At 50.0% G+C, this 24829-nt stretch overlaps 1 protein-coding gene across 4 annotated transcripts in view; it reads right to left on the bottom strand.

Annotated features, from left to right (window-relative positions):
* Positions 1–5967: 5967 nt before the first annotated feature.
* Positions 5968–24829, bottom strand: part of MBP (myelin basic protein) — a 156946-nt gene continuing 138084 nt past the window's right edge. For 2 of the 4 annotated variants that reach the window (XM_032152038.2, XM_032152040.2), the window contains 5 exons: positions 17153–17257; positions 16057–16092; positions 15675–15707; positions 11950–12069; positions 5968–7592 (listed from right to left, as the gene is read on the bottom strand). In XM_032152038.2, the coding sequence (XP_032007929.1) occupies positions 7548–7592; positions 11950–12069; positions 15675–15707; positions 16057–16092; positions 17153–17257 (339 nt within the window). In that variant the 3' untranslated portion in view covers positions 5968–7547. The remainder of the gene's footprint in view (positions 7593–11949; positions 12070–15674; positions 15708–16056; positions 16093–17152; positions 17258–24829) is intronic. The other 2 variants (XM_032152039.2, XM_032152041.2) reach the window with 1 other exon arrangement.

Raw genomic sequence — 24829 nt, 5'->3', positions numbered from 1 at the left:
TGTATTAGAAATGGATAGTGATGCCAAAAGCCACTGTGCTGGCTTTAAAAATAATAAAAATAGTTTTTGTATTATTTTAAAACTCCTGTATATTTACTTCCTTGGGTTTTGGGTGAGTTATCACTGTTTAAAGGCAGACACTTCCTCTAGGTCACGTTTACCATGGCTTAACACAGTAGAGCAATGCTGAGTTGGCAACATATTCAAGCCCAGGGCATTTAAATCCTGGAGGATGTCCCAGGTTCCTGCTCTCTGCTTTCTCTTGTTTGAAAGGTATTAAAGAGTGACTTGAAATGCAGTGCACATCCATCATAGTATCAGTGTGTCTGTTTATGAGAGATGCCAGATCCTGGACTTTCAGAAGCATCCGTGGAGTTATTTTATATCATCGGGCTCTTTGTAAAGATATATTCATCTATTTTACTATGCCTTACATTTCCAAACTGTTAGAGAAGTTGGTAATTGAGAGAGTCATCATCCTGTTGAAACAACAAATTTCAATATATGTTTTCTTGGCACTGAGTAGGGACTCCAGATATTTTTGGACTGAAAAAATTAAAGTGATGTTGATTTCCTGAATGTGGCTAAGAGGGAATGGTAAGAAATTGCTTTACTGTTCTTTTCGCTTCTTTCTTTCTTTGTAGGAGGCATGTTGCTCTGATAGTTTTTGAAATAGAGTGGGTGAGGGAAGCGCTTTGGATCCCACTACGATGGATTGTCTCAACTATCGGCAGTGCTTTTCCAGGTGAGTTTTACCCAGATGCTGGGCTCCCTGTGATAGCGAAGAGTACTGTCCCTTAAGCACAAGCAAAGGCTTGTACCTGCATGTGTGCTGTGCGCTCTTAATGCTGCGAGGGAGACGGCATGGGCCCCACTCAGACGAACTCTGCCTCTGATGGTTACCTGTCCCTGGGCCAGCCAGTCACATTCTCTAGACCTGGCTCCTCGTCCCTGGGATTAGTTGATCGCGTTTCTTTCTTTCCAGCTCTGCCTTCTACTTCTATTCTCAGTTCAGCCACCACGTGGTATTGGGAATCACTCTGCGTGGGCCCCTCGCATTTCTGTGTGTTATCTCCACGTGCTCTTGTTGGGCTGTTTGTACAGATCGCAGCCTGCGGAGATGGAGATGGCCTCTTTCTCTAACACGAAGGGATGCTTGCTTACTGATCAGTGTAATCAAGACACTGTTGCCCTCCGTACCAAAGGCTGGGCAGGTGCACTTCAAGTGACCCCTCTGTCTTGGCCTCCTGAGCAGCTGAAAGTCCGCTCCTTAAGCTCAGGCCCCTCCACCACCACACCACCCACTGTGTGTGCAGGTGTCTCCTGGCCCACTTTGCATCCCACTTCGGGGCTGGGGGATCAGATGTTCAAACAAATGCTGACCCTCTGGCTACTACTCCTGTTACTGTGAGTAAAATCCCCTTTGTCACCCAGGAGCCCACGTCTTCTGCCAGCAGCCAGGAGGCTGGCAGGCTGTCCTGAAGGGAAAGTGGGGAGAACCTGGGATGCTTCATGGCTGCTGACACTGTGGTCAGCCCTGGCTCAGCTTACAATATGCCTGGAAGTTGTTAAAATAAATGTTGCTGATTATTCCACACCGCTCACAGTGCTGCCCCCATCATTGAGGACCTTCTCTTGTGACCTGGCACCTTTGAAACATTCCTAAAGCTCAATCCTTTAAGGCACCACAGAAAGAATGACGGATGACACAGTGCACACCCACGGAGACGCCTCACACGCCCCTTCTACCAATTAACAGATGCTTCCCCAGTGTTATTATTCTGGGCCAATGAAGAGAGTTTTACGTTACTATTTTAGTAATTAGAACAAAGAGATCATTGGTTACCTTGGTAACCAAGCTCTATAAGAAAGAAATTCTTATATTTAACATGAGACAGCTTACTTTGATGTTATCTCAGGCAGTTTTTTAGTAGTTCTGGGTAGAGATGGACAACAGCTGGCCATCTGCCTTGAGATGCTCCTTTTATTTTTGAGGTAGGGTCTCACTTTGTCACCCAGGCTGGAGTGCAGATCATGGCTCACTGCAGCCTTGACCTCCTGGATTCAGTGATCCTCCCACCTCAGCCTGCCGAGTAGCTGGGACCACCGGTGCACACCCCACACCCAGCTAATTTTCATTATTTTGTTAGAGACAGGGTCTTGCTATGTTAGCCAGGCTGGTCTCAATGTCCTGGCTTCAAGCGATCTCTCCACCTTGGCCTCCTGAGCGGCTAGCTGAAAGTACGGGTAGGAGCCACTGCCCCTGGCTCGAGATACTCTTCACCACACACATTTTCTAGTCACCTTTCAATCGTGATTCTAAACTTTAGTAATGCTAAGCCTTCGTCCTTTTTTTTTCTTTTCTTTTTCTTCTTTTTTTTGAGACAGAGTCTTGCTCTGTCACCCAGGCTGGAGTGCAATGGCATCCTCTCGGCTCACTGCAACCTCCGCCTCCTGGGTTCAAGTGATTCTCCTGCCTCAGCCTCCCGAGTAGCTGGGATTACAGGCACACATCACTGCACCCGGCTGATTTTTGTATTTTTAGTAGAGACGGGGTTTCACCATGTTGGCCAGGCTGGTCTTGAACTCCTGACCTCAGGTGATCTGCCCACCTTGGCCTCCCAAAGTGCTGGGATTACAGGTGTGAGCCACTGCACTCAGCCTGTCTTTTTTTTTTTTTTTTTTTTTAAAGCAGTTTGAAGCCTACAGAAAAGCTGTAAGGCAAGAACTAAGAACTCTCCATGTGCAGGCCTCCATAGACCCCACTCACACGCTGCCCAGGTCTGAGTGACGGTGTCTTCCTAGCACACCACACTTGCCATAGCCTGGTACTGCTTATAGCTCTGAGGTTCACTTGCCATGGTACAGATGAAACTATCTCCCAGGAGACCTGAAAGCTGCCCAACCTGTGTGGCAGGGATGTGATCTTAAGGACGTTTGCCACAACCCGTGGTAAGGCAGGCAGGCAGGCGCTGACCCCTGGTGAGCTAGCAGCCTGGCCACCGCATTGAAAGGTACATTCCGACTCAGGATCATCTCTAGTTTCCACGTGAACTTTAAATCAGAAGCAGGAACTTAGCTGAGAGGTGGAGGGGCCCTGGCTGGTGCTGGAGGTATTGGACGGAGTCACTGTTTTATGGATGCCCTCGAGTCTTGAACTATTAGTGAGCTCTCCAGGAGCTTGTAAGATTCCGGAGCTGGATAAACAAGCCATTTCCTGGTGGTGGGAAGTCGAGGTATGGGGCTGTAGAAGGAGGAGCCCTGGCCTGCCTCACTGAGACGAGGTTGGAGTTGCCTAGAAGGTGGATGAGAGTGCCGGTTGAAATCAGGCTGTTTCTGAAAAACCAGACCACTCATTTTCCTTCTACGGCAGGTGCGGTCACATGAAGTTGCCCCGACGTCTTGTGCTGGAGTGAGCTGTGGTGTTTAACAAGCCACATAGCCTTGCCTGTGCTGTTGGGTCAACCTTGCCTTCTTATCCTATCATTTAGGATTTCAGTGACTATTTACTATTTACAATAGAAGAATCACAATAGAGAAATATGCCAGCGTGCTTCACTTTGTATTGTGTTTTTTCGGCAAAGAGGCAAGAGTTCTGCCGAGTCTTGGATTTAATTATAACATCTTGCCAAATGGTGGCTTAGAAAATATTTGTTGTTGCATGAGGGAAAATATATTTCTGTTATGGATGGAACTGTGTCCTCCCAAAATGTGTGTTTTGAAGCTCTCACTCGCAATGTCATTGTATTTGGAGATGAGACAGATAGATAGAGGCTTTAGGGAGGGAATTCAGGTTAAATGAGGTCGTAAGGCCAGGGCTCTTATGCAGTAAGACTGGTGTCCTTAGATGAGAGAGACACCTGAAGTCGTTCTCTGCCACGTGAGGACGCAGCAAGAAGGCAGCCGTCTGCAGGCAGAGGAGAGAGGCCTCACCAGAAATTGACACCTTGATCTTGGACTTGCAGCCTCTAGAACTGAGAAAATAACTATCTGTTGTTTAAACCACCCACTTTGTAGTATTCTCTTGTGGCTTCCTAAGCAGACTAACAAACAAACACCCAAAATTAACTGATGGCTTCGCTCTCTTCTGTAAAAATTGCCATGAGAGAACTTTTCACTCACTGTTTTACAGTTTCTCCCTCAGTCTCTGGTTCTTTCCTCTCACATAATCCCAATTCCAATTTATAGTTCATGGCCCTGGCAGAGTCATTCATCACAGTGTCTCCTGAGCTAAACCAGCACCTGCTCTGCTCACTTCTTGACTGACTCTTCATCGTCAGCCCTCTGTAGAGATTTCATTTCCTCCATGCCAGGTACTTCATGCTCCAAGCTCAGAGGCTGCTCTATCAATTTCATACATGTTCCCTTCCCCTACAGATGGGCAGGTCAGCTCTGAATGGCAGAGTGTGGCTGTGCAGATGGAAGCGTGATCACTACGGCTATGTTCAGTTCCACAGACCCTCATGGCCCCTCTAGCCTCTACTGACCATGGTCCTGACAGCCTGCGCGGGCCATGGGGAAGGTCCTGACAGCCTGCGCGGGTGGTGGGGAAGGGCGTCTGCGTCCATGAGGCTGCGGCTCCGGCAGCCCTTCCTCTTGGCTGTCTGCCTGGTGAGTTAATTTCCAGTCACCTTCAGGAGAAAGTAGGTGGGCTGCTTCAGCCAAGTGTTCAGTGAGCACACAAGCTCTCTGGCTCAGTTCCTATCTTGCTGTGTTTTATTTTAAAATACTCACCCAAGTATTGTACTGTCATGGCGAATGCTAGCTTATGATGTACCCTTGGTTTGCCTTTTAATGCATTTTCCACATATGTTACATTAAGATAGACTTGCCAATGAAAATAATACAATTTTTAAAATGTAATTATCTTTGCATGATTTTCCAAATTCCTCAGTTGGAAGGGTCTGGGCAGAGAAGTGTAGCCAGTGGACGTGGACTTTCGGTCTGCCACGCCTGCCAGGCGAGCTCAGGTGGCCATGCCTCCAGCCTCGGCAGTGTTTCCTGCTGTTGCAATGAATGCAGTCGTATTCCCAGGTTCTCACACTCGCTTATCATGCTGGAGTCTGAGGCTCTCTGACCCCCGGGAGCATGTAATCCTACTCTCATTCAGCATGGAAGTTCCCCTTCGTAAAGGTCACAAATGCAGAGCATTTCTCACAGCTGCTGCTGAGACACAGAGGGGAACTGGCGGTTCCATTAAAAGCAAAACAAAGGCTGGGTGTGGTGGCTCCAGCCTGTAATCCTAGCACTTTGGGAGGCTGAGGTGGGCAGATCTGCTTCAGGTCAGGATGAGACCAGCCTGGGCAACATGGTGAGATCCCGTCTCTACAAAGAATAAACAATTAGCTGGTGTGGTGGTGTGTACCTGTAGTCCCAGCTACGCAGAAGGCTTTGGCAGGAGGAGAGCTTGAGCCTGGGAGGTTAAGGCTGCAGTGAGCCAAGTTGGCAGCACTGCACTCCAACCTGGGTGACAAAGTAAAATCCTGTCTCAAAAAAAAAAAGAAAGAATGAATGAAAAAGAAAAAACAAAAGAGACTTTCATCTATCTTTTTGAAGAAAAATTCCTGTAACCAAAGGCAACTATAAGTAAAACATCGCTTCACGCTCTTTCACGCTTTCAGAGAAAAAGGTGGCAAGGGGAAATCGTCCAAGACTCCTGGGTTCACATCTGCAGGGTGTGTACACTAGCCACACGGCAGGACACAGAGAGACTTGGAAGCTTGTCTTCAGAGACACTAAATATTTTTTTCCTGGTGAGAGAATCAGTGCCCTAACAACTACCTCTGTTCCACTTTCTTCAGTAGCCATCGACCCTCTGATGAGGACATCCCCTCCAACAGGCACCGCCAGGCAGCCCTGCCTCAAGACCCAGAGGCACCGAGTCACATTTGCTCTGCACACCTGGCTCTCGCTTGATGTGGGCCCGTGTGCTACAGCCCGGAACACAAAAGAAGACACCCATGCAAATACCATTAAAAGTTTATTGTTTTATTTCAATATTCAGGAACAGTGTACACTTTCCGTTCAGCCATCGTCACAGCACGTGCTGTGTGGGTGCGGCCACGTATGGATCGCAGAGCCGACCTCAGCTCAGCGACGCAGAGTGCTTCTGCTGAAAAATTTGGAGGTTTGTGTCTGGAGTTTTGTTCTTTGTAACCCTCTCATCATGGAGGCTATATATTAATAGACATGATATTAAGCCCACACGAAACATTCAGAATTAGAATTGGATTAAGAAGACGCGATTTGGCATCACGCTGACTACACCTCATCTTCGTCCTCGGGGAGGGCGATGCCAGCGTGGGACTCTTTGGAAGGCCTATCACGGGTGCGCTAAAATCAAAAGGTGGGTCAGTAGGTTAGGGAGGGAGGAGCGAAAGGAGATGTCAGCGGGTGTTAGGAAGGATGCGGTCAGAAGAGCGCTTTGTCTCCACGGGGCTGTCTGCTCAGCCCGCGTGTCTCGGTGAGTAATTCGGGAGCAGGTGCACGCCTGTGCCTACTCGCTACGACGCGTCTTCTGGGAGGAGGTGGATGAGCCGGTTATCTTCTCAGGGAGGGTTAGTGCTGGCCACTGTGCACCGCCGCTGCCAGCACGCCCGGTCACAGCCCGTGTCTATGGGCGACTGGCGCGGCTGCGAGGCTGTCCAGAGGACTCTACCCTTCTGCTCTGAGTGCGCAAGTCTTCCTGGACTCTCCGGCTGTGGGCTGTGGTTTGGAAACGAGGTTGTTCTTAGAGGCTGCTCTGGGGCCACCGTGCAGGGCAACGGTGACGTCCAGAGGCCGCCTGCGTGACATCTCCATCACCAAATCTCCAGGAAGACCCTGTTTCCTGTGTGAGGCCATTGCCCAGCCCACGTTTGCCTCCTTTTCCTCCCTCTGCCACACGCGAATTCAGCTAATTGGGGTGTGTGGGCAGCCACGGCCTGGGGACGTGCCCCCCTCTCTGTGCTGCCCCACGTTGGACTCTAACAGCTGCCCAGCCCGCATGTCACATACCAAAAGCTCCCACATGTAGTAAGCCACTCCTTGACTGTCTAATCCTGTTAGGAAAAATGAAGTCTACTTTAGGAGGTGAGAGAAGGACAGGAAAAAAAAACAAAGGAAGCTTGGATGTCAACAGTCCTCTCTGCCGCCCACGTCCTCTGTCTCTGCAGCTGTGTGCCTCCATGGCAGTGCCCAGCAAAAGCGCAAGGGTGCCGCAGCCACGGCGAAAAGAAAGTCCTAGGGTGGAGGGGTGAGCGTGGAGGGACGTCTGTGCACCTGGCCCATGAAGACCCACGTGCGTCTGGGGCACATTGCGGGGGAAGGGACGTGATCTTCGCACAGAAAGGGACAGTTGTAACCGTTTTCTGTTTTCATTTTCTCATTTAACTGTTGGCCGGAAATTGCCGGTAGCTGCCGTGGCCTGACCCTACTACGTGCACAACTCCGCAGGCATTAGGGGAGGGATCATCTGCTCTAATTAGGTAACGGGGGCAGGTGGGATTAAAGTTTTAAGGCAGTTATACTAAGAAGCTGAGGACAGGATTCCGGAACCAGGTGGGTTTTCAGCGTCTAGCCATGGGTGATCCAGAGCGACTATCTCTTCCTCCCTGAAAAGGAAGAGAGAGGAGTTAGGACGAGAGTGCCGCGGAGTCCTCCCACACCAGCATCCCCTCTTCTGTGGTGCCGGGTGGATGCTGAGCCATTGGGTGTCTCTCTCATCTGCTAATAGAAATGGCACCGCGGAGAGCTGGTCTTTTCATTCCATGTCTCCGACCTCCCTCAGCAAATCTGATTGAATTTCCAATTCTGTGAGAAAGGGTCCCTGGAATCTGACTCCCAGGCCCCAGGGAGTGGTGCCTGGCGTAACCACGGTTCTGCAGAACAACGCTGCACTTCTGTGGGTGAAAGTGCAAGGGTTCCACTGGTTTGCATTGAATGAGCACCTTTTCTCTTCAGCTAGAGGTTCCAGGGCCACTGAGGGGGACTGCCAGCGACAACAGCAGCAACTTCTTTTTCAGAGGGACCCTAGCACACCCCTTGCTACATGTGCCAGCAAAGAGCAAAGCCACGTGTCCATCCCTGGGGACGTCCCTCCTATGTGCCATCTCATCTGCCACACCAGACAAATCAAATGCACAGAGAGCTGTGTCTGCAAACTTTGACTTGAAGGGGTCTTAAAACCATGCATTTACATGTTTGGGGGACAAATAATTTTGAGGTTTAAAAGAGAGTTGGCAGCTAATTGAGATGGTGCACAGGTGTACCGTGGCCCACGGTGTGGAGGTAGCCAGGCGTGGCCATCCCTCTAGAAAGAGGCACGCGTTGGTCACTCAGAATGTCACTTAGATTGACAAAGCAGAACTGCACTTTTTTTGCATTCAAATTTTTATTGAAAGTTTAGCTTCTCCTTGGGTTTCCCCTCTTTTATGAAATGATCAATTTTGGCAAAGAGCCCCCAGGAAGCAAGATAGAAAAGAAATATGCTGTTTACCGCAGCTGATCAGCAACGAACCAGCACTGTCCTCATCTAATTCTACGTCTTCCACACTGCCCAGTAACACGAATAACCAGAGCACGGACGCCAAGAATCCTTACAAATAACGCAGCTAACAGACCGAGGTGACAGTTCTGACTTGTTGGGGGTTTTCCAAGTACATACGTAGCATGTTTATAAACAAGCCTCTATGTTGTGGTTACACAACTCACTAAAGGGATGCTTGTTTTCACAGGTGAAAACGTTTATGAAATTCTAGCCTGCGAAGCCGCCTTAGGAACCATCTAGTGAGATTTCCCTCCCAAGACAGGCAGCTTCCTCACATACCGTGGCGGCCTCCCGCCGGCCTGGGGACTGACAAGTGTGGGGCCCTGCCCCTCGAGGGCCAGCCTCTGCCTCGGGAGCGTGGGTTTTTCCTGTTTGATCCTGACTTAACTTGAACATCCCTGGCATTGGAGCTGCCCTCCGGAGTAGCCCAGAAGTCGACACTCACCTCACCTTTTGCTGCATTTCCAAGAGATCAGCCTTTGGACTTCCTGGAAAGTGGTAGAACCACTGTCCTATGAAACAAAGTGCTTCTGTGCTGAAATGGAATAAGTTCCCTGCAGCCTCTGGCAAGGTAACTTACCAAGATACAGTCTTAACTCTCTTGATGCCCCCTTTTGACATTGAAAATGGTGGGCGTATTGGTTTCACTTTTTATCATTGAAACTACACTTTGCTGAGCACTGACCATGCAGGAAACCCGTTTCTCCCCGTTTTCTCTTTTGTGCTCACGGCACCCCCTGGAGTAGGCATTCCTATCATCCTCTCTTTATAGCCCAGGAGCCAAAGCTCAGCCAGCCCGAAGGAGCCAGGATTAGAGCCTGCATGGATGCAACAGTCACGTTTCTCTCTATTTTGTGTCTTGCAACTTGGAGTCACATGATCTAAACATCTGCTCCACCCTGGGCTCAGGTCAGTATAAGGCTGAACTCACAAGGTGAGGGTTTGACTGACCTCCTCTCTCAGGACAGGAAAAGAACAGAGCCTACTGCAAAAGGCAGATACTCTTGCCTCCACTTTGACACCTCACAACTCCACAGCAACACTACAGGTGGGAAAACGTTCACATGTATGTTCGTGGAAATTAATGCACATGGAAACAGGATGCCCCTATGATGTTCTGATGTGGTTTCCGAGTGATGGGGGGACATGCATAGTTTTTTCTACCAAGTTCCTACCGACAGCACTAGACTTCCAGATCTGTCTTTTCCTCTCACTACTCATTTCCAACAGCACCAAAAAGAACAGAAAAGAAAGATGGTAAAATGACGTTAAATGCTATGACGTCCCTGTCCTCTCCACCTGCCTGCCTCTAAACTCCCTCATTTCTGGGGGAGCTGATTTATTAATCTATTGGAATTGCCCCAAGTCAACTCATTCAGCCATACGGCCATAGTAGGCCAGTTATGAACTTTTTATGCAGTAAAATTTAATTACAACCATATGATTTGAAATTTGCTTTGATACACTGAAGCTTCCCTTGAACTCTACAGAAATTAAATAATTTTTAAAAGCTTCTTACAAAAAAATTCAGGGAAAATACTGAACTTATTTAAGAAAACACATGTGTGTAGTACACTGGTTATATTTGCACACAGTAAATGTGCAGATCTAAATGCAGCTTTCTGTTCCTCAGGGTGGTCTTGGTAGGCTCTGGCCTTCAAAGCATCTTTGAGTGACTGGTTGTCAGCCTTGCATATATTGCAAGGACAATATTTGCTAAATGCGGCCCCTCACTCATCTGGGCCCTCCCATCAACTCTGAGCCAGCACTCAGCTCTCCCCGCGTGTCTAACAGTCCTTAAGCTGGTAGTGGAGTAATTAGTTATCCAGATGGGATGAATCCGTGTTTCCCAGGTGAGCACGGTGTCTGCAAAATCATCACAACTGGCAACACCTAGTTCACTCTTGGACATTCTGACTCAGTGAGCCTGTGGCGGAGCCCAGACAGGGGTCTGGGCGTGCATCCTAGGTGATTCAGAGGCAGGTGACCTGCTGGCCAGGTGGGGCGGGGCCGTCCTGACTGCAGTGCTAGGTTCAGACACTGCTCTCCCGGGAGCCTCATCTCCGCCCTCTTGTGGCCACATCCCAGAACTGCGGCAATGTACAGCATGATGGCTCTGAGACTTGAATATTTGGAGAATTTATTTTCTTACGCAGAATTTACGTTGAGGAGTGGATCCTGCCTACCGCTTTATCTGACATAAAATCTGACACTTTATCTGAGCTGCTTACTTAGCAGCTCAGTCACTCACTGCTCACTTCACATATTAAAAGCTTTTCCTAAGACCAGCTATCCTTAAGAGCAGGGGCTGTGCCCTGAATCGCCTGTTGTCCACAGAACCTCCCAGAATCGAGGCTCATGGCAGAGGTTCTGCACTCACCAAGGACGCGGGGGGACCGTGTCTGTGCCCATGTGGATCCCAGCTGCTGGGCAGAGCACACCACACATCCAGACTCAAACAGTACATGGAGTCAAGGGTCAGGTCACTGAATCAATGAGTACGTTACACACCAAGAAAGACCCCTCCCTCCTCCCTGCACCCCGGGGAGGGCCCCCGGAGGCCTGGTCTCCTCCAAGATGAAAATGCAAACGCAGGTGCCTGGGGGTCTCCCAGACCCTTTGGCTTCGCGGTTCCCTCCCGGCCCTGCCTGGAGCTTCATGTGCCTCCTCTTTTGCTTAATGAGAGCCGCTGTCTAAGAGTTAAGGGTTTTCCCGGTGACGTTTAACAATAATAAAGGTGACTGCTTATCTAAGGAATCCGAGCCCCGCACCTGCCAGCCGCGTTTTGTGTTTGTCACTACCTTTTACTTTCACTGCGATTTTGTGAGCTGAGTGGGCGGGTTACCTCCATTTTACAGATGAGAAAACCGAGTCTCAGAGACACAGCTCATAAACAGCGGGCCTGGCATTCGTCCCAGGTCTGGTTCCAGGTCCTGACAAACAGCGGGCCTGGCGTTCGTCATGGGTCTGGTTCCAGGTCCTCAGGAGCCGACGGGACACTCCCCACTCCCTGAGGTCTCCTGGGCATCCCCTCCCGTGGCTCCAGGGATCTCCCCCCCACACCCACGTCTGCTTGGCTCTGGCTTTAGCTCCCTGAGGGCTCCAACCCCTGGGCATGGGCAAGTTGGACTCCAGCTGGGCCCTGCCCCAGAGTCAAGGTCAGCCGCCTGCTCCAGGGCCCCTGAACCAGCCCAGGCGCAGCCCTTCCTCAAGCCCCTCCGGCTCCACATGCATCTCGGAGGAAATCCGCGCGTCCATGCGGGTGGGCAATGCCACCTGAGCCCCTGCACGCCTGCTGGGACAGAGCACGCCCAGGGTACAGCGCGGCTGAGCCAGAGGTGGCAGCCACTCTTGTGCTCAGCTTAGGGATTCTGGGACCCTTTTAGTCCCCGCTCGTTGGAGCTGAGCAGAGGGTAACTTACCAGCTTAAAAATTTTGGAAAGCGTGCCCTGGGCATCGACTCTCTTGAATCCCTTGTGAGCCGATTTATAGTCGGACGCTCTGCCTCCGTAGCCAAATCCTGGTTTCTGCCCTTCGGCCCCCTGCAAGAAAAGACCACAGAGCTCAGCCTCCACCCGCAGTGCTGGGCACGCTGCTTGAGCCACTGGGAGCTGCCACCAGGGCCCCGGGGAAGGGCTCAGGCCCTGGACTGGACTGGTGAGTGGTTCAGGAGCCACAGGCCAGCACCGCGCTGAGGGGGTGGGGGCGGGAGAGGCTGCTCCCCCAGGTCTACCAGGGTGTTGGCCGCAGAGAGCGGAGGGCTCTGGTTTGGGCGGAGGCTCTCTCATGAGATATGCGGCCCAACCACACATATTTTAAGGATCTAAGTCGTTTAGGGAACAGTTGCTTACCTTCACGCTGTGGGGTGTTCAAGAGAAGATTAGCAAACATCAAGCAAATCAAGGTAAGGAGGCTCCTGCCTACACGTGTTTGGAGGACTCGGACCCTGGGGGGCTGTGCGGTGTGTAGGTGCCGGTCCCCGGAGGCCCCGGCCCGCGCCCTTTGCTGGGGGCTCCTTTTGCTGATTGATTTGCACAGATTGGATTCTGGTCACATGGGCCCTGTGGTTCTAGGATCTGTCTGGGAGATCAAGAGTCCTCGGCCTTAGTAAAATGTCGAGCCTTGTATCTTTTATAAGGTTTTGAGACAAAATCCTGAGCTCTCTCCCAGGGTGAGCAGGAATCAGTCTCCCTTGGCCAAAGCTCAGACTGGGAGCAACAGGAGGCCGGGGCTGCTGAGCCGGACAGAGGGAGGAGGCAGGCCTGGCTGGCACGGGGGGCGGCCACGTCCTGGCAGCAGCGGGACAGCGTCTCACCTCCCCCACCTCCCAGTCCCCTAGCACCTTTCTAGCTCATCCGGCTGTGTGGCCTTGGGCAAGGGCAGGAACCTCTCTGAGCTTCGGTTTCCTCATCTACACAATGGGGTTGTGCGAGAACACAAGCCGTTCATGGAGATGCCACTCCTCAGGAGGAGGCTGCCAACTCTGGGCTTTGGTGCCAGCTGTCACTTATGGAAGAGCAGGCCGCCCTGCCCTGGCCTCATCAGCCCCAGCAGCCCCTCTGGCTTCCTCATGGGCCGTGTGATCGCAGGGGCTTCCTGACACACACGGGTGTGAGTGTCCCAGGACCAGCCTCTACTTGCTACTGTGCTGTCTTCTTGAGTGGGAACTCCACTGCAAACACGGGGAGGAGGGAAGGAGCTCGCTGTGGGAGTCTGGGCGCGGTGGATGTTAACAACGGGGGGCGAAGTGTCTGCGGGAGGCCGACCACGCTGTGAGCTTTTCAGGGATCTTGGTTGGCCTCATGAGTCTCTACTCAGTGGACAGGGTCCAGACTGCACTTTACGTTTTGCCAACAAGAAATGGGAGACTCTCCTAGAGCCCTGCCCTGAAGACTTGTGGGAACCAAACCAGTCTGTCCCTCCTCTATCAGCCTGCAGCCTTTTTTCCATTTCATTACAGTGTTTTAGGACAGGGAGGACCTTGACCAACCTAGCCCATCTCTTATTTAGAGGTGAGGAGGATGACACCAGAGGCCTCAAGGCTTCCAGAGCACCTGGCTACACCTGCAGCCTCTGCTGGGGGCTTCCCACCGTACAAGCTACTTGTACAGTTTTCTTTTCATGCAGCCTGTGCTTGGGAGCGAGCATGGCCGCTCAGAACCAGGCAGCTGCTTTCGTGTGAACAGTTGATTCGGGGGCTATCCAGTGAGGTGAGGGACAGGGGATGTGTGGAAGAAGGTCTAAGCACTGCACACCAGGGGACAGCCAGCCTCGCTCTTGCGTCCCAGAGGTTTCCAGGTTCGTGCTCACTCCCTGATGGCAGAGGGCCTGGGAGGCCAGGTTGCCAGCCTGGCTCTACATGGCAGAAAGCCACTTCCCCTGCAAGCGTTAAGTTGTTCTGTCTTACTCTATTGCTTTTCTGCAAAAATAAAGAGTTTTTGAGAACTAAATCCGGGGATTGACTTTCAGATTAACAATCTGCTTGGCCTTTCCTCCTTTCGAATCCTTAGTCATGTTTATCTTTGGGGAACCTAGAACGTACCAGGAAACACACAACACAGTTTAGAAAGAGAAAGGGGGGGGCTCTCTGGAACTCCAGACAAGGAGGGAGTCCTGCGGCTCTGGGAAACAGACAAGCAGACAAAATGCAGAGAAGGATTTTGCTTTGGAAAAAAGAGAAATTCAACAGACATTAGTAGGACCCAAAAGGGAGAGATGCAGGGAGGAATGCAAGGGTCTTTCTTGTTAAGCTGCTGGGGCGGAACGGCCTGTGTGCGACCCCCCATCGCTCCACATTCAGGGAGGATCTGGCACGATGGCCCCAAAGTCCACTCCTAGAAAATTAAGAGCAGATAAAGCAGTAGCTAAAATAAGATTTCTGGGTCAAAAATGAATTTCATTCTTCTATCATCTTTGTCTCCTGCTGGTATAGAAAATAAAAAATTAATTGTGAGTACTAGTCCATGTACATTTGCTACGTGGCTGTCACTGTTTCGCAAATTCATTAGGTCAGAAAAAGCAAGTCGAATATGCATTAATAGAAAGTGTTTCAGTAAATATCTTAGTTCATCATTCAGTGTAATCATGTGTGGGGCTGCTTTGGGATCCTTATGGAATCTCTTCTTTGCCTTTCTCTCAAGTGCCCCGTCCCTTCCTCCCTCACTTCCTTCCTCTTTCCCATCTTCTGTTTTCTTTCCCTGTTCTTTCTTCCTGTTCTTTCTCCTTGTTGTCTTTCTTTTAAAATGTATTCATTCATGTACATGATGCTTATTAATTGAGCAGAAGGTGTAGGTAGGCTCTGTTCTAGCGTGTGAGAGCATTGCACTTTTGGAGGCAGACACAACCTATCTACAATATGTTGGTGGTTATTCCTCCATTGTATTCTAAAATTATAACTTTTATACAGTAAGAATCATATCTGATATTTGCTAGTAATTAAAGTCTATAAGTTTGGTTAGAATATAATGATTGGCATTTTAATTTGTCTCAGACACCAAATTTGTTCACTAGAAAGTTCAAATTGGCCATTTTAAACCTTCCTTGAAAGTTTGCTTTTGGTATTAACAAGCCTAAAATTCCTAAGGAAGATTTTCTGGATGGCTTGATACCTATGTTTTAATTATTATTTAAACACACACAAAACAAAGTCTTCGGATTAATGAGGTTATTACAAATCGAGCAGCTCTATTTCGCCTCTTTTTCTGTTCATTAGCAGAATAATTTTTCCAGTGCCAGCATCTGGGGTTATGAGATGGGCCAGCCAGTCCCACTTCCACATGCGGGTTCCTGGGGCTTCTCGCATTGGTTGTGTTGGAAGAAGTTAAACATTTTCTCGGACGTGGTGTTGCTCCCTCCCTGGGAGGGAGACCAGTCACGTCTCCTGGGAACCCTTTGGGAGAAGAGGGTCTGGCCTTGCAGGGCTGGGTCCCAGGCACAGAAGCAAGAGACCAGACCTTCCGGAAGGGAAGACCACGTTTCATTTCCCCAATGGAAGAGAAGGTGGCCCGATCCCAGCTGTGGGCAGAGAGGTCTTGAGGGGAGAGAAAAGGGGGCCAGGAAGCAACCGAAACAGAGCAGAACACAAAAGTTGCGGGGCTGCGCGGACCGGGATGGAAGAGGAAGCTGTGGAAGTGCGTTCGTCACCTACCCAGCTAAATCTGCTCAGGGACAGTCCTCTCCCCTGCATGAGGAAGACAGAGAAATAATGACATGGTGGTCAGTGAAGGGAAAGTCCTTTCAATCAACAGGAAACACAATCAAAGCACAGTAGAGCTGAGGTGGTAAAAACAGGTTCCACTCGGAGCTCCGAGGGGGGCCGCAGGCTCAGGGCCACGGCGGCTGTGCAGCTGCGGGAGGGGCAGGAGTGGCACGTGGATCTGCTGACCTGTTCTACTTCGGAGCTGCTTGGCAACACGTTTTGGGATGAATTCTGGTAGCTCTGAGCCTAACTCTCTCTTTGGTACATTATGGGATTTTAGAGAAGGTCTATCAGAAAAGTGATGATTAATCAAAACATTCCAAGGTCTTACCTTTCCCTGCGATGGGGGTGGTGTGCGAGGCGTCACCTGGAAAGACACAGAGAACCGTGGGCTGCATTGGGAGCCCTGTGCCGCCGCCCATTTCCTAACGGGCTCCTGCCTGCTGAGGGTGGCTAGCACCCATCAGCTGCCAGAAGCACCCGGGTGCTCAGCCTCCCCATTTCTGTCCTAGTTGGTCAAGAAGTATAGACCTGAGACTGAAAATATTCTAGATGATGCAGATCCTCCAGAGGAGGGGAAAGTGTTTCAGAGGATGGAAAACACCCCCCAGAGGTTCTGTAGCTGGGGAATGGGCCCATCTTGGGACACAGGGAAGACGCCTGTCCACTGCTCACTGAGGGAGGCGGCGGGCTTTGCTTCACCGTGAGCCCTTTCAGGGGCTGGAAGTAGCGGGTCCTCTGACATTCAGAGCTTCCAAGGGGATGCCCCCAGGTCTGCAGCTCCTAAATGCGCTTATCAAATACGACCATAAAATGTCTGCTGCACTGAGATCTTGGAATTAGAGGCCTGTGGTTTTCTTCTTGTTTTTAATACTTTTCGTGTTGCCTGGCACTTTTAGGTTTACAGAAAAACTGTGCAGAAATTAGTCTTCACATACCCGAACAGTTTCCCTCATCAGCAACCCTGCGTTAGGGTTCTCTCGGTGCTGTGCACGCTGTGGGTTTGGACAAGTGCGTGCTCTTCAGTCAGCATTGCAGCCTCAACAGAGCGGTTTCGCTGCCCGAAAAATGCCCTAAAAATGCCCTGTGCTCTCTCTGCTGCCCCGTCCCCTCCCAGCCCATGGCAAGCACTCTCTATAGGTTGCAAAGCCTGTGTTTTTAGGCCAAGCATTACATGGGGGTCTAATCTCAAGAGAAGTGAGCTCTCTGGAGAACGCACGGAGCGCACAGTGCAATCCATACCGTGGGGAAGCGCTTGTCTGGAACTCGCGATCAGGTGCGAGGGGGGAGTTCCCCGGCCGGCCTCAGCCTGACGAGGACCCTGGTGCCACCCCCGAACGTACGAACGTCCTGTGTGGATGACAGCAGTGGCCAGCACCCCTCCTCCCCCTCACAGTTTCTACCTCTTCCCATTGATCGTCACTTACAATGTTCTTGAAGAAGTGGACTACGGGGTTTTCATCTTGGGTCCGGCCGTGTGACTTCTGGGGCAGGGAGCCGTAGTGAGCAGTTCTCGCTGCGTGGTGTGAGTCCTGAAAGACAGAGGCGCGGTGACCTCAGGACAGGTCCAGAGTCCCTGCGGCTTGTCCTCCGCAGGGAAACTGGATCTCTCCTCCTTTGTGATCTGGATTGTTTAAGGGCCTTCTACTAGGAAGCCGCAGATGAGCCACCAGACACACTTGGGGCAGCTACGGGCTGGCAGCAGCCGGTTTGGGTGTGCGACTTGCTGGGGAGAGATTTCTGTCACCGACTCAGTGTGTGGCTCTCCCGAAGGTGAACAAGCAAATAGAGGGGAAGGTGACGGTAATTCAAGGGGGATTCCATCTGAGATAGGGTCAGGTTGGGCAAAGCATTGAGAGAAAAATATTACTTATTCCCAGGCTTCTGGGTTGAACACAGGAAAATGCTCAGGAAATACACACAGAAAAACACACAACAGCATGAGGCAGGCAGCTCAGGGCTTTGATGCGGCTGCATAACATGAGCTAGTCTCCGCTTCTCAAAGCAAGTGTCTCACGCCACACTGGCACTGGCCTGATTTGGGAATATCACTTCCACATCTCGAGTAAGAGGAAGCGGAGATGGAAGAATGGCTGGGCATGAGTGCCCAGGGCCAGCTGGTAACCAACAGAACCAGAACACTCCAGGTCAGCAGAGATTGCACAGAAGATACGGAGTCGTAAGCTCTGCGAGAGGTTAGCTCACAGCGGAGGGAAGGGAAAAGCCATGCGCCCAGGGGGCAGGGGATGCAGGGGGCAGGGGACACAGGGGGGCAGGGGACACAGGGGATGCTGCGGCTTTTGCAGACTTCATGCATTGTCTGCTTGGCTCTCAGCTCAACTGCAAAGGCCCAACAGCGGTGAATGCACCAGGCAAGAGGGCTGACCATGAGTTCTCAGAAAAGCAAAGGAAAGGGACTCAGGGGGAGCTTGCAAGGTTGATTTTGTCAATTTTCCCCTCGCTTTCTCACTGCTGCTCGCAGATCCTACTTGTTCAGAAACAGCCTGCATGTAAAGAGCCCACACCTCAGGCAGGAATGAATTTCTGGAGGTCAGAGGAGCTCTGGCCCCAGGCATTCTGGCCGCGCCCCGTCAACACAGAATGCAGCGGAAGCAAATCGGTTAAATGCACTGAAGTCAGTTGAAGCATTTCCCTCCACTCTCTCAGCTCTATGCACATTGATTGGGAGGACCCCTTGTTGTTCAGAAGACAGTTTTGCCACCAAAGGCCTAAAGTGCGCTTTTCTGGGATTTATGGTAGTGCACGGAATGGTGGAATTCAGTGGGTGACAACTGCATGCTGCAGCTACAAAGGACAATGTTTGCAGAGTGTGCTGCGCTTTGTCCAGCACCAACATTGTTCACCTCTGTGGCTGAGCCCAGACGGGGGTCTCCACATGGCACACGTCAGGTCTGAAGTTTTGCTGGCACTGGACTCTTTCCTCTGCCCTCCTTCCCTGCTCGATCCTCTTCAAAGCAGCGGTTCCCAACCTTTTTGGCACCAGGGATGGGTTTTGTGGAAGACAGTTTTTCCACGGATGGGGGTAGGGGAACGTTTTTGGGATGAAACTGTTCCACCTCAGATCATCAGGTATTAGATTCTCATAAGGAGTGCACAACCTCAATCCCTCAAACACGCCGTTCCCAGTAGAGTTTGCTCTCCTATGGGAATCTGGTGCCGCCGCGGACCCGACAGGCGGCAGAGCTCAGGAGATAATGCACTCGCCCGCCGCTCACCTCCTGCTGTGTGCCTCGGTTCCTAACAGGCCACAGAGCGGTGCCGGTCCAGGGCCTGGGGGCTGGGGACCCCTGCTTTAAATGTTTCTTGCCCTCACCCCCAGACGACTAACAGCTCTCCTGCTGCCTGTGAGGCTCCCTGCCCTGCCCACCCTTCAGGGTGAACCCAAAGCTCTTTGTCCCCTGGGCCCTAACGTGGTGAGGCTTCCTGTCCACCTTCCCAGCATTCAGCACCCAGAGCAGATCAAGCTTCATGAAACAGAAGCAACGTGGATGTCCCTCTCCTTCCAGTGTCCTGTGGCCGCCCTTGCCCGCAGCGGGAGCCCTGTTACTCTGGGCACTTCCGAGGGCCCTGCGCTCTGGCTGCAGCCCTGCCAGGAGCCGGAGCCCCAGCCCCAGCTCTCCTCCCGCCTGCCCTGGCTGCTGAGCATCCATCCCCTGCCCTGGGCTGCGCCCCTATGCCCTGGCCCCGCCCATCTTCCACGTGGATGGGCTGTGCATCGTCTGCCCTGGGCCTTGTGCAGGGTCCTGTCTGTCCACAGGGCCCTTCCTTCTCCCATCTGTCTGAAACCTCCACAGGGCCCAGGGCAAAGGCGTCTCCCATGCACGGGGCCTACTCAGCACTGCGAGCTCTGTTTTCTGCACCCCTTGCTTGTGGCCTCCCCTATGACAGAGTTGCAGTCACAGCAGGGCGTAACCATGAGCTGCTTGTCCCTCTCTGCACTGGGCCTCATTACTTCCCAACTAAATGCCAGGGGCCAGGCATGGTCCACGTTCTGAAAATACCGCAAAAGTGAAGCAGACAAAATTCCTGCCTGAGAGGTTTTGAATGCATGAGGAATGAAAGAGGGATCCCATTGTGGCGGGGCGTGGTGGCTCATGCCTGTAATCCTAGCACTTTGGGAGGCCGAGGCGGGCAGATTGCCTGAGGTCAGGAGTTCGAGACCAGCCTGGGCAATATGGTGAAACCCCGTCTCTACTAAAATACAAAAAGTTAGACAGGCTTGGCGTCGTGTGCCTGTAGCCCCAGCTTCAGGGGGCTGAGGCAGGAGAATTGCTTGAACCTCTGAGGTGGAGGTTGCAGTGAGCTGAGATTGCGCCACTGCACTTCAGCCTGGGTGACAGAGCGAGACTTGTCTCCAAAAGAAAAAAAAAAAAAGATCCCATTTTATCCCTTGGATTTCTTAGTAATCAGCAACTCCATATTTTACTAGTTGTTTTTCCTATTTTGTGCCCTCGTTGGTTAACGATTCTCATTCCTGATGAGACTGTCAACCTCTCTCAGGCACAGAGCGCAGCTCCCAGACTCTTCACAGAAGGCCACTGGCGCTCTGCCTCTCCATTTCTCTAGATGCTGAACTTTGGATTTAGAGTCACAGAAATATCACTGGCCTTTAAATCACTCATCCTGTGATTAAACTAGAAAAATGACTCAAACTTTTTAAGTTTCTAAAGAAAAAACTTGGGTTTACGTTAGGTTTTTAAATAAGTGAATGCTCAGTCACGCTATGCAGATCTCAGGATTTTACAACTTACCGTGTTGTCAGAGATTCAATGGAGCATTACACAGATAATGCTTCACATGTGAATTATGAATACCTGCTTTGAATGATAAAAGAAAAATGATATGTTTTTGAAGGTGACTGTTATAGTGAATATATTGGTCACTACACTGGTGAGGAAAAGGTAGTTTAAATCTTATAAGGTACACGTGATGTTGGTAGGTTTTATATGAGCTCTTAGAGCTTTTGTCAGGGGTCAGAAATGTCTGTGAAAAATGCAGCTGGTTTATTGGCGGTCCTCATACAGAACTAAGAATGCAGTGAGCAGCAACTGTTTGTTGAATTAACATGTAGGCTGTTTAGTTCACTTTTAACACAGAACTGACACCGTCTTCAGTGAATGGGATAATTATCATGGGATCATACACATTTTTTGGTTATAGATGCATTGAAGAGTGACTGAACTAGGCCTTTGACTTGGGCTTTTAGCCATAAATCATCAGTTGCACAAATAATTTGAGTCAGTCTTATATCTGTATTGTTATACCATGGTTGTAATGACCTATTACTAAAAGGACATTTAGTCAATTATATATCTACATCCAAGTAATGAACAATTAAAAAACAACATTAAAAATTATTATATATAATAGCATCAAGGAAACAAAATATTAGGTATACATTTAGCAAAAATGTACAGAACTTTAATGCTAACACTAGAAAATGCTGGTGGAAGAAATCAGAGTGAACTTAAACAGAGAGACATACTATGTTCATGGATTAGAAGACTCAACATAGTAAAACTGTTGATTCTTTCCCCAAATTGATCTACAGGTTTAATGCAATTCCAAATCAAATTCCAGCAAGGTTTTGTTTAGCTAGAGACAGGAGGATTCTAAAACTGTATGGAAATCCAAGGGAGCAAAAATAGCCAAACAATTGTGAAAAGGACACATAAAGTGAGAAAAACACATTACCTGGTTCTAAGATTGACTATGCAGCTATGGTAACCGAGGACCTGTGGTGTTAGAGGAAGGACAGGCACCTCGATTAATGGACAGAATGGAGTCCAGAGACAGACTCACCCCAATCTGACCAGCTGATTCCTGGCAAAGATCATTCAATGGAAAAAACTGTCTTCTCAACAAATAGCATTGAAACAATTGAACATCCATATGTTAAAAAAACAACAACCACGAAAAACCACTTTAACCCCAATCCACACCTTACACAAGATTTAACTCGAAATAGATCATAGATCGTTATCTATGATGTAAAACTATAAAATTTTAGAAGCAGCCATAGGAGAAAAACCTTCATGACCTGTGAGTAGACAACGAGTTCTTAGACCTGACACCAAAACATCATCTATAAAAGGAAAAATGGATAAATTGGACCTCATCAAAGTTTAAAAACTTTTGTTTTACAAAAGACACCATCAAGAGAAGAAAAAGACAAGCTACAGACAGCGAGAAAATATTTGCAAATTACATATCTGACAGAGGTCTTGAAAGCAGAATCTGTAAAGGGCTCTCAAGACTCAACCAGAAGAAAACGAACAATTTGGTTTAAAAATGGACTAAACACTTGAATAAACACTTCAGCAAAGAGGACGTAGGGAGGGTGAATAAGCAGATGAAAAGATGTTCAGCATCATCATTTGCATCAGGAAAACGCAAATCAAAACCGTGAGGTGATACCGCACCGTCAGAATGGCTGGAATAAAAAATACCGACATTCCCAAGTGCTGGTTAGGATGTGGAGCCCCTGAACCCTCATGGACTACCTTGGGAACGCAAACTGTCACTCCTTGAAACAATTTGGCAGTTTCTTAGAAAGTTAACCCTATACTTACCATATGACCCTGTAATTCCATTTCCTGCTTTAAATACTAAAGGATAAATTACATGCTTTTGGAAATGGCTTTTATAATGAATATATTGGCCAGCAATCTTTTGAGGGAAAAGTAATTTAAATTTTAATAAAAGCTTATGTTTACACAATAACCTGTACATGAATGTTCATAGCAGCTAAACCCACCAGATTTCACTAAAACCTTCAAACAACCTGAATGCTCTTGAGTGGCTGAAGGGATAAACACACTGTGCTGTATCCAGGCATGAAATACTATTCCGCAATAAAAATACAAACTCTTGATACAGGCAACAGCTTAGAGGCCTCTCCAAGGAATCTTGCTGAGTAAAAGCCGCCATTCTAAAAGGTTTTATACTGTGTGGTCTTATTTATACGACATGCCGGAAAAGGCTGACCTATATTGGGGGAGGTCAGAGCTGGGGGGCAGGGAGTTGGGGGAGGGTGCGGTGTCCACGAGTGAGGGGGAGGTGGGAGGATTTGGGGGTTGTGTCCTTATTATGACGGTAGCTACACAAATCCATACGTGCATCACAACTCATAGAACTGTAACCCCAAAGCAAGCCCATTTTGTTCATTATTTTGTGAAATAGAATATAGAATAAGGCCATTTAACACAACCTATCATTGTAGAGCCAGAAATGGAATTCATGGGCGCATCAGATCACTGTGCGAATTTTCTGATTGGCAGTCTCAGGTCCCCCCGAAAGTGTTGGCATCTCTTTCCGCCTCGGGGCTCCTGCTGGCTCCCCGACCTTTGCCTAGATCGTCCTCCCCTCCAAATGTCTATTGTGGGAAGATATAGCCTCTTTTGGCTGCAACCCTCATCTGGCATTGGACTGTCCTTTTCAGCTTTCTGCAAGCATCTTCCCTCTCCAGCTAGATTTCAATCTTTCAGAGGAAAAAAGAAAAACTTCTGTGGGATCCCCAAAGCTTCTGGCATTTGACTCACACGGTGGAGCTCAGCAAATAGAAAGTGGCCAGAGGGACAAAAGCCCTCCATGGCAGCCTTGTGAAAAGAGCTTGCTGCAGGGAGCTGGGAAGCTCCAGCCCGGGCCTGACACCACCTGCATGGCCTTCAGCGAGTCCCCTGGGGCCCTGGGGCTTGTGGTTCCTCACGGGTGAAATGATGGGCCTGGAACAGAGACTCTCCGAGTCTTCTGTTCTAGAATTTTACTAAGAAGCCACCTTGGAAAAGTGGGAGACCTTGCGAGATCAGTCTCTGGTGAGCTTTTATCTCAGTTGTTTCCGGAGACTCCAGGCCTGGTTTGTGGTTTATGTTCCTAAAGAGCTTTTGTGCTGAGCACGGGGACAGAAGCCCAGGAGCAGCCTCGGTGTCAGGTTGGTGACGACCTCGGGCAGGGGACTGCATGGCCACGTGGACGGGTGCTGCATCTGAGCCACTTTTTTTTTTTTTTTTTTTTTTGAGACAGAGTCTCACTGTCGCCCAGGCTGGAGTGCAGTGGCACGATCTCGGACCACTGCAAGCTCCGCCTCCCGGGTTCACGCCATTCTCCTGCCTCAGCCTCCCGAGTAGCTGGGACTACAGGCGCCCGCCACCACGCCCGGCTAATTTTTTGTGTGTTTTTATTAGAGACGAGGTTTCACCATATTAGCTAGGATGGTCTCGATCTCCTGACCTCGTGATCCGCCCGCCTCAGTCTCCCAAAGTGCTGGGATTACAGGTGTTAGCCACCGCGCCCAGCCTGAGCCACTTTTTAAAAAGAAATTTTTTTATTGTGGTGAAACACACATAACATAAAACTTACCATTCTAACAATTTTTAAGTGTGCAATTCAGTGGCATACGTCACATTCGCACTGTTGTACAAGCATCACCGCCATCCATCTCCAGACCCTCTCCAGCTTCCCGAACTGAAACCTGGTCCCCATGAAACACTCACTCTCCATCCCCGGCCCCAGCGTTCAAGTTGCCTTGTCTCTATGAACCAGGCCACCCTAGAGGCCTCCTATGCATGGAGCCATGCAGCGTCTATTCTCTGGCGATGGCTTTAGTGCACTTACCGCAGTGCCCTCCAGACTCCCGTGCTGCAGCCCCTGTCAGAGTTCCCTTCCACTGTTAGGCTGAACGACAACCACTGCACCGTATGCACGGATTGCTTTCTGCTCATCCATTCACCCTTCCGGGGACTTCTGGGCTGTTTCCATCTTTTGGCTGTAGTTGAGCCACCTTTTAAGTGACCCAGGCTCCCCTGAGCGACTCTGATCTGATTTGGCCATGACATTCCCATGCCCTGGGGTGACTCGTAGAAGAGATGCCCGAAGGCCCCACTCTCCTTTCCCCAACAGCCTGAAGTGAAGCTGCCGAGATTCCCTTATTCTTTGAAGGAATAGCAGCACACAGCATTGGGACAGACATTGCTGCCCTTTTGAAGGTCGAGGTACATTTACATTTATGAGATGAGACATACACACAGTGTTAGGATGGCTTGGCTGAGAAGTGGAGCCCTGTGTCTGCCCTGCTCTCCTGTGAG

Source organism: Hylobates moloch, unplaced genomic scaffold (assembly GCF_009828535.3).
Source record: "Hylobates moloch isolate HMO894 unplaced genomic scaffold, HMol_V3 SCAFFOLD_5, whole genome shotgun sequence".
Classification (NCBI taxonomy): Eukaryota; Metazoa; Chordata; class Mammalia; order Primates; family Hylobatidae; genus Hylobates; species Hylobates moloch.
This window is presented reverse-complemented; position numbering and strand designations above follow the sequence as displayed.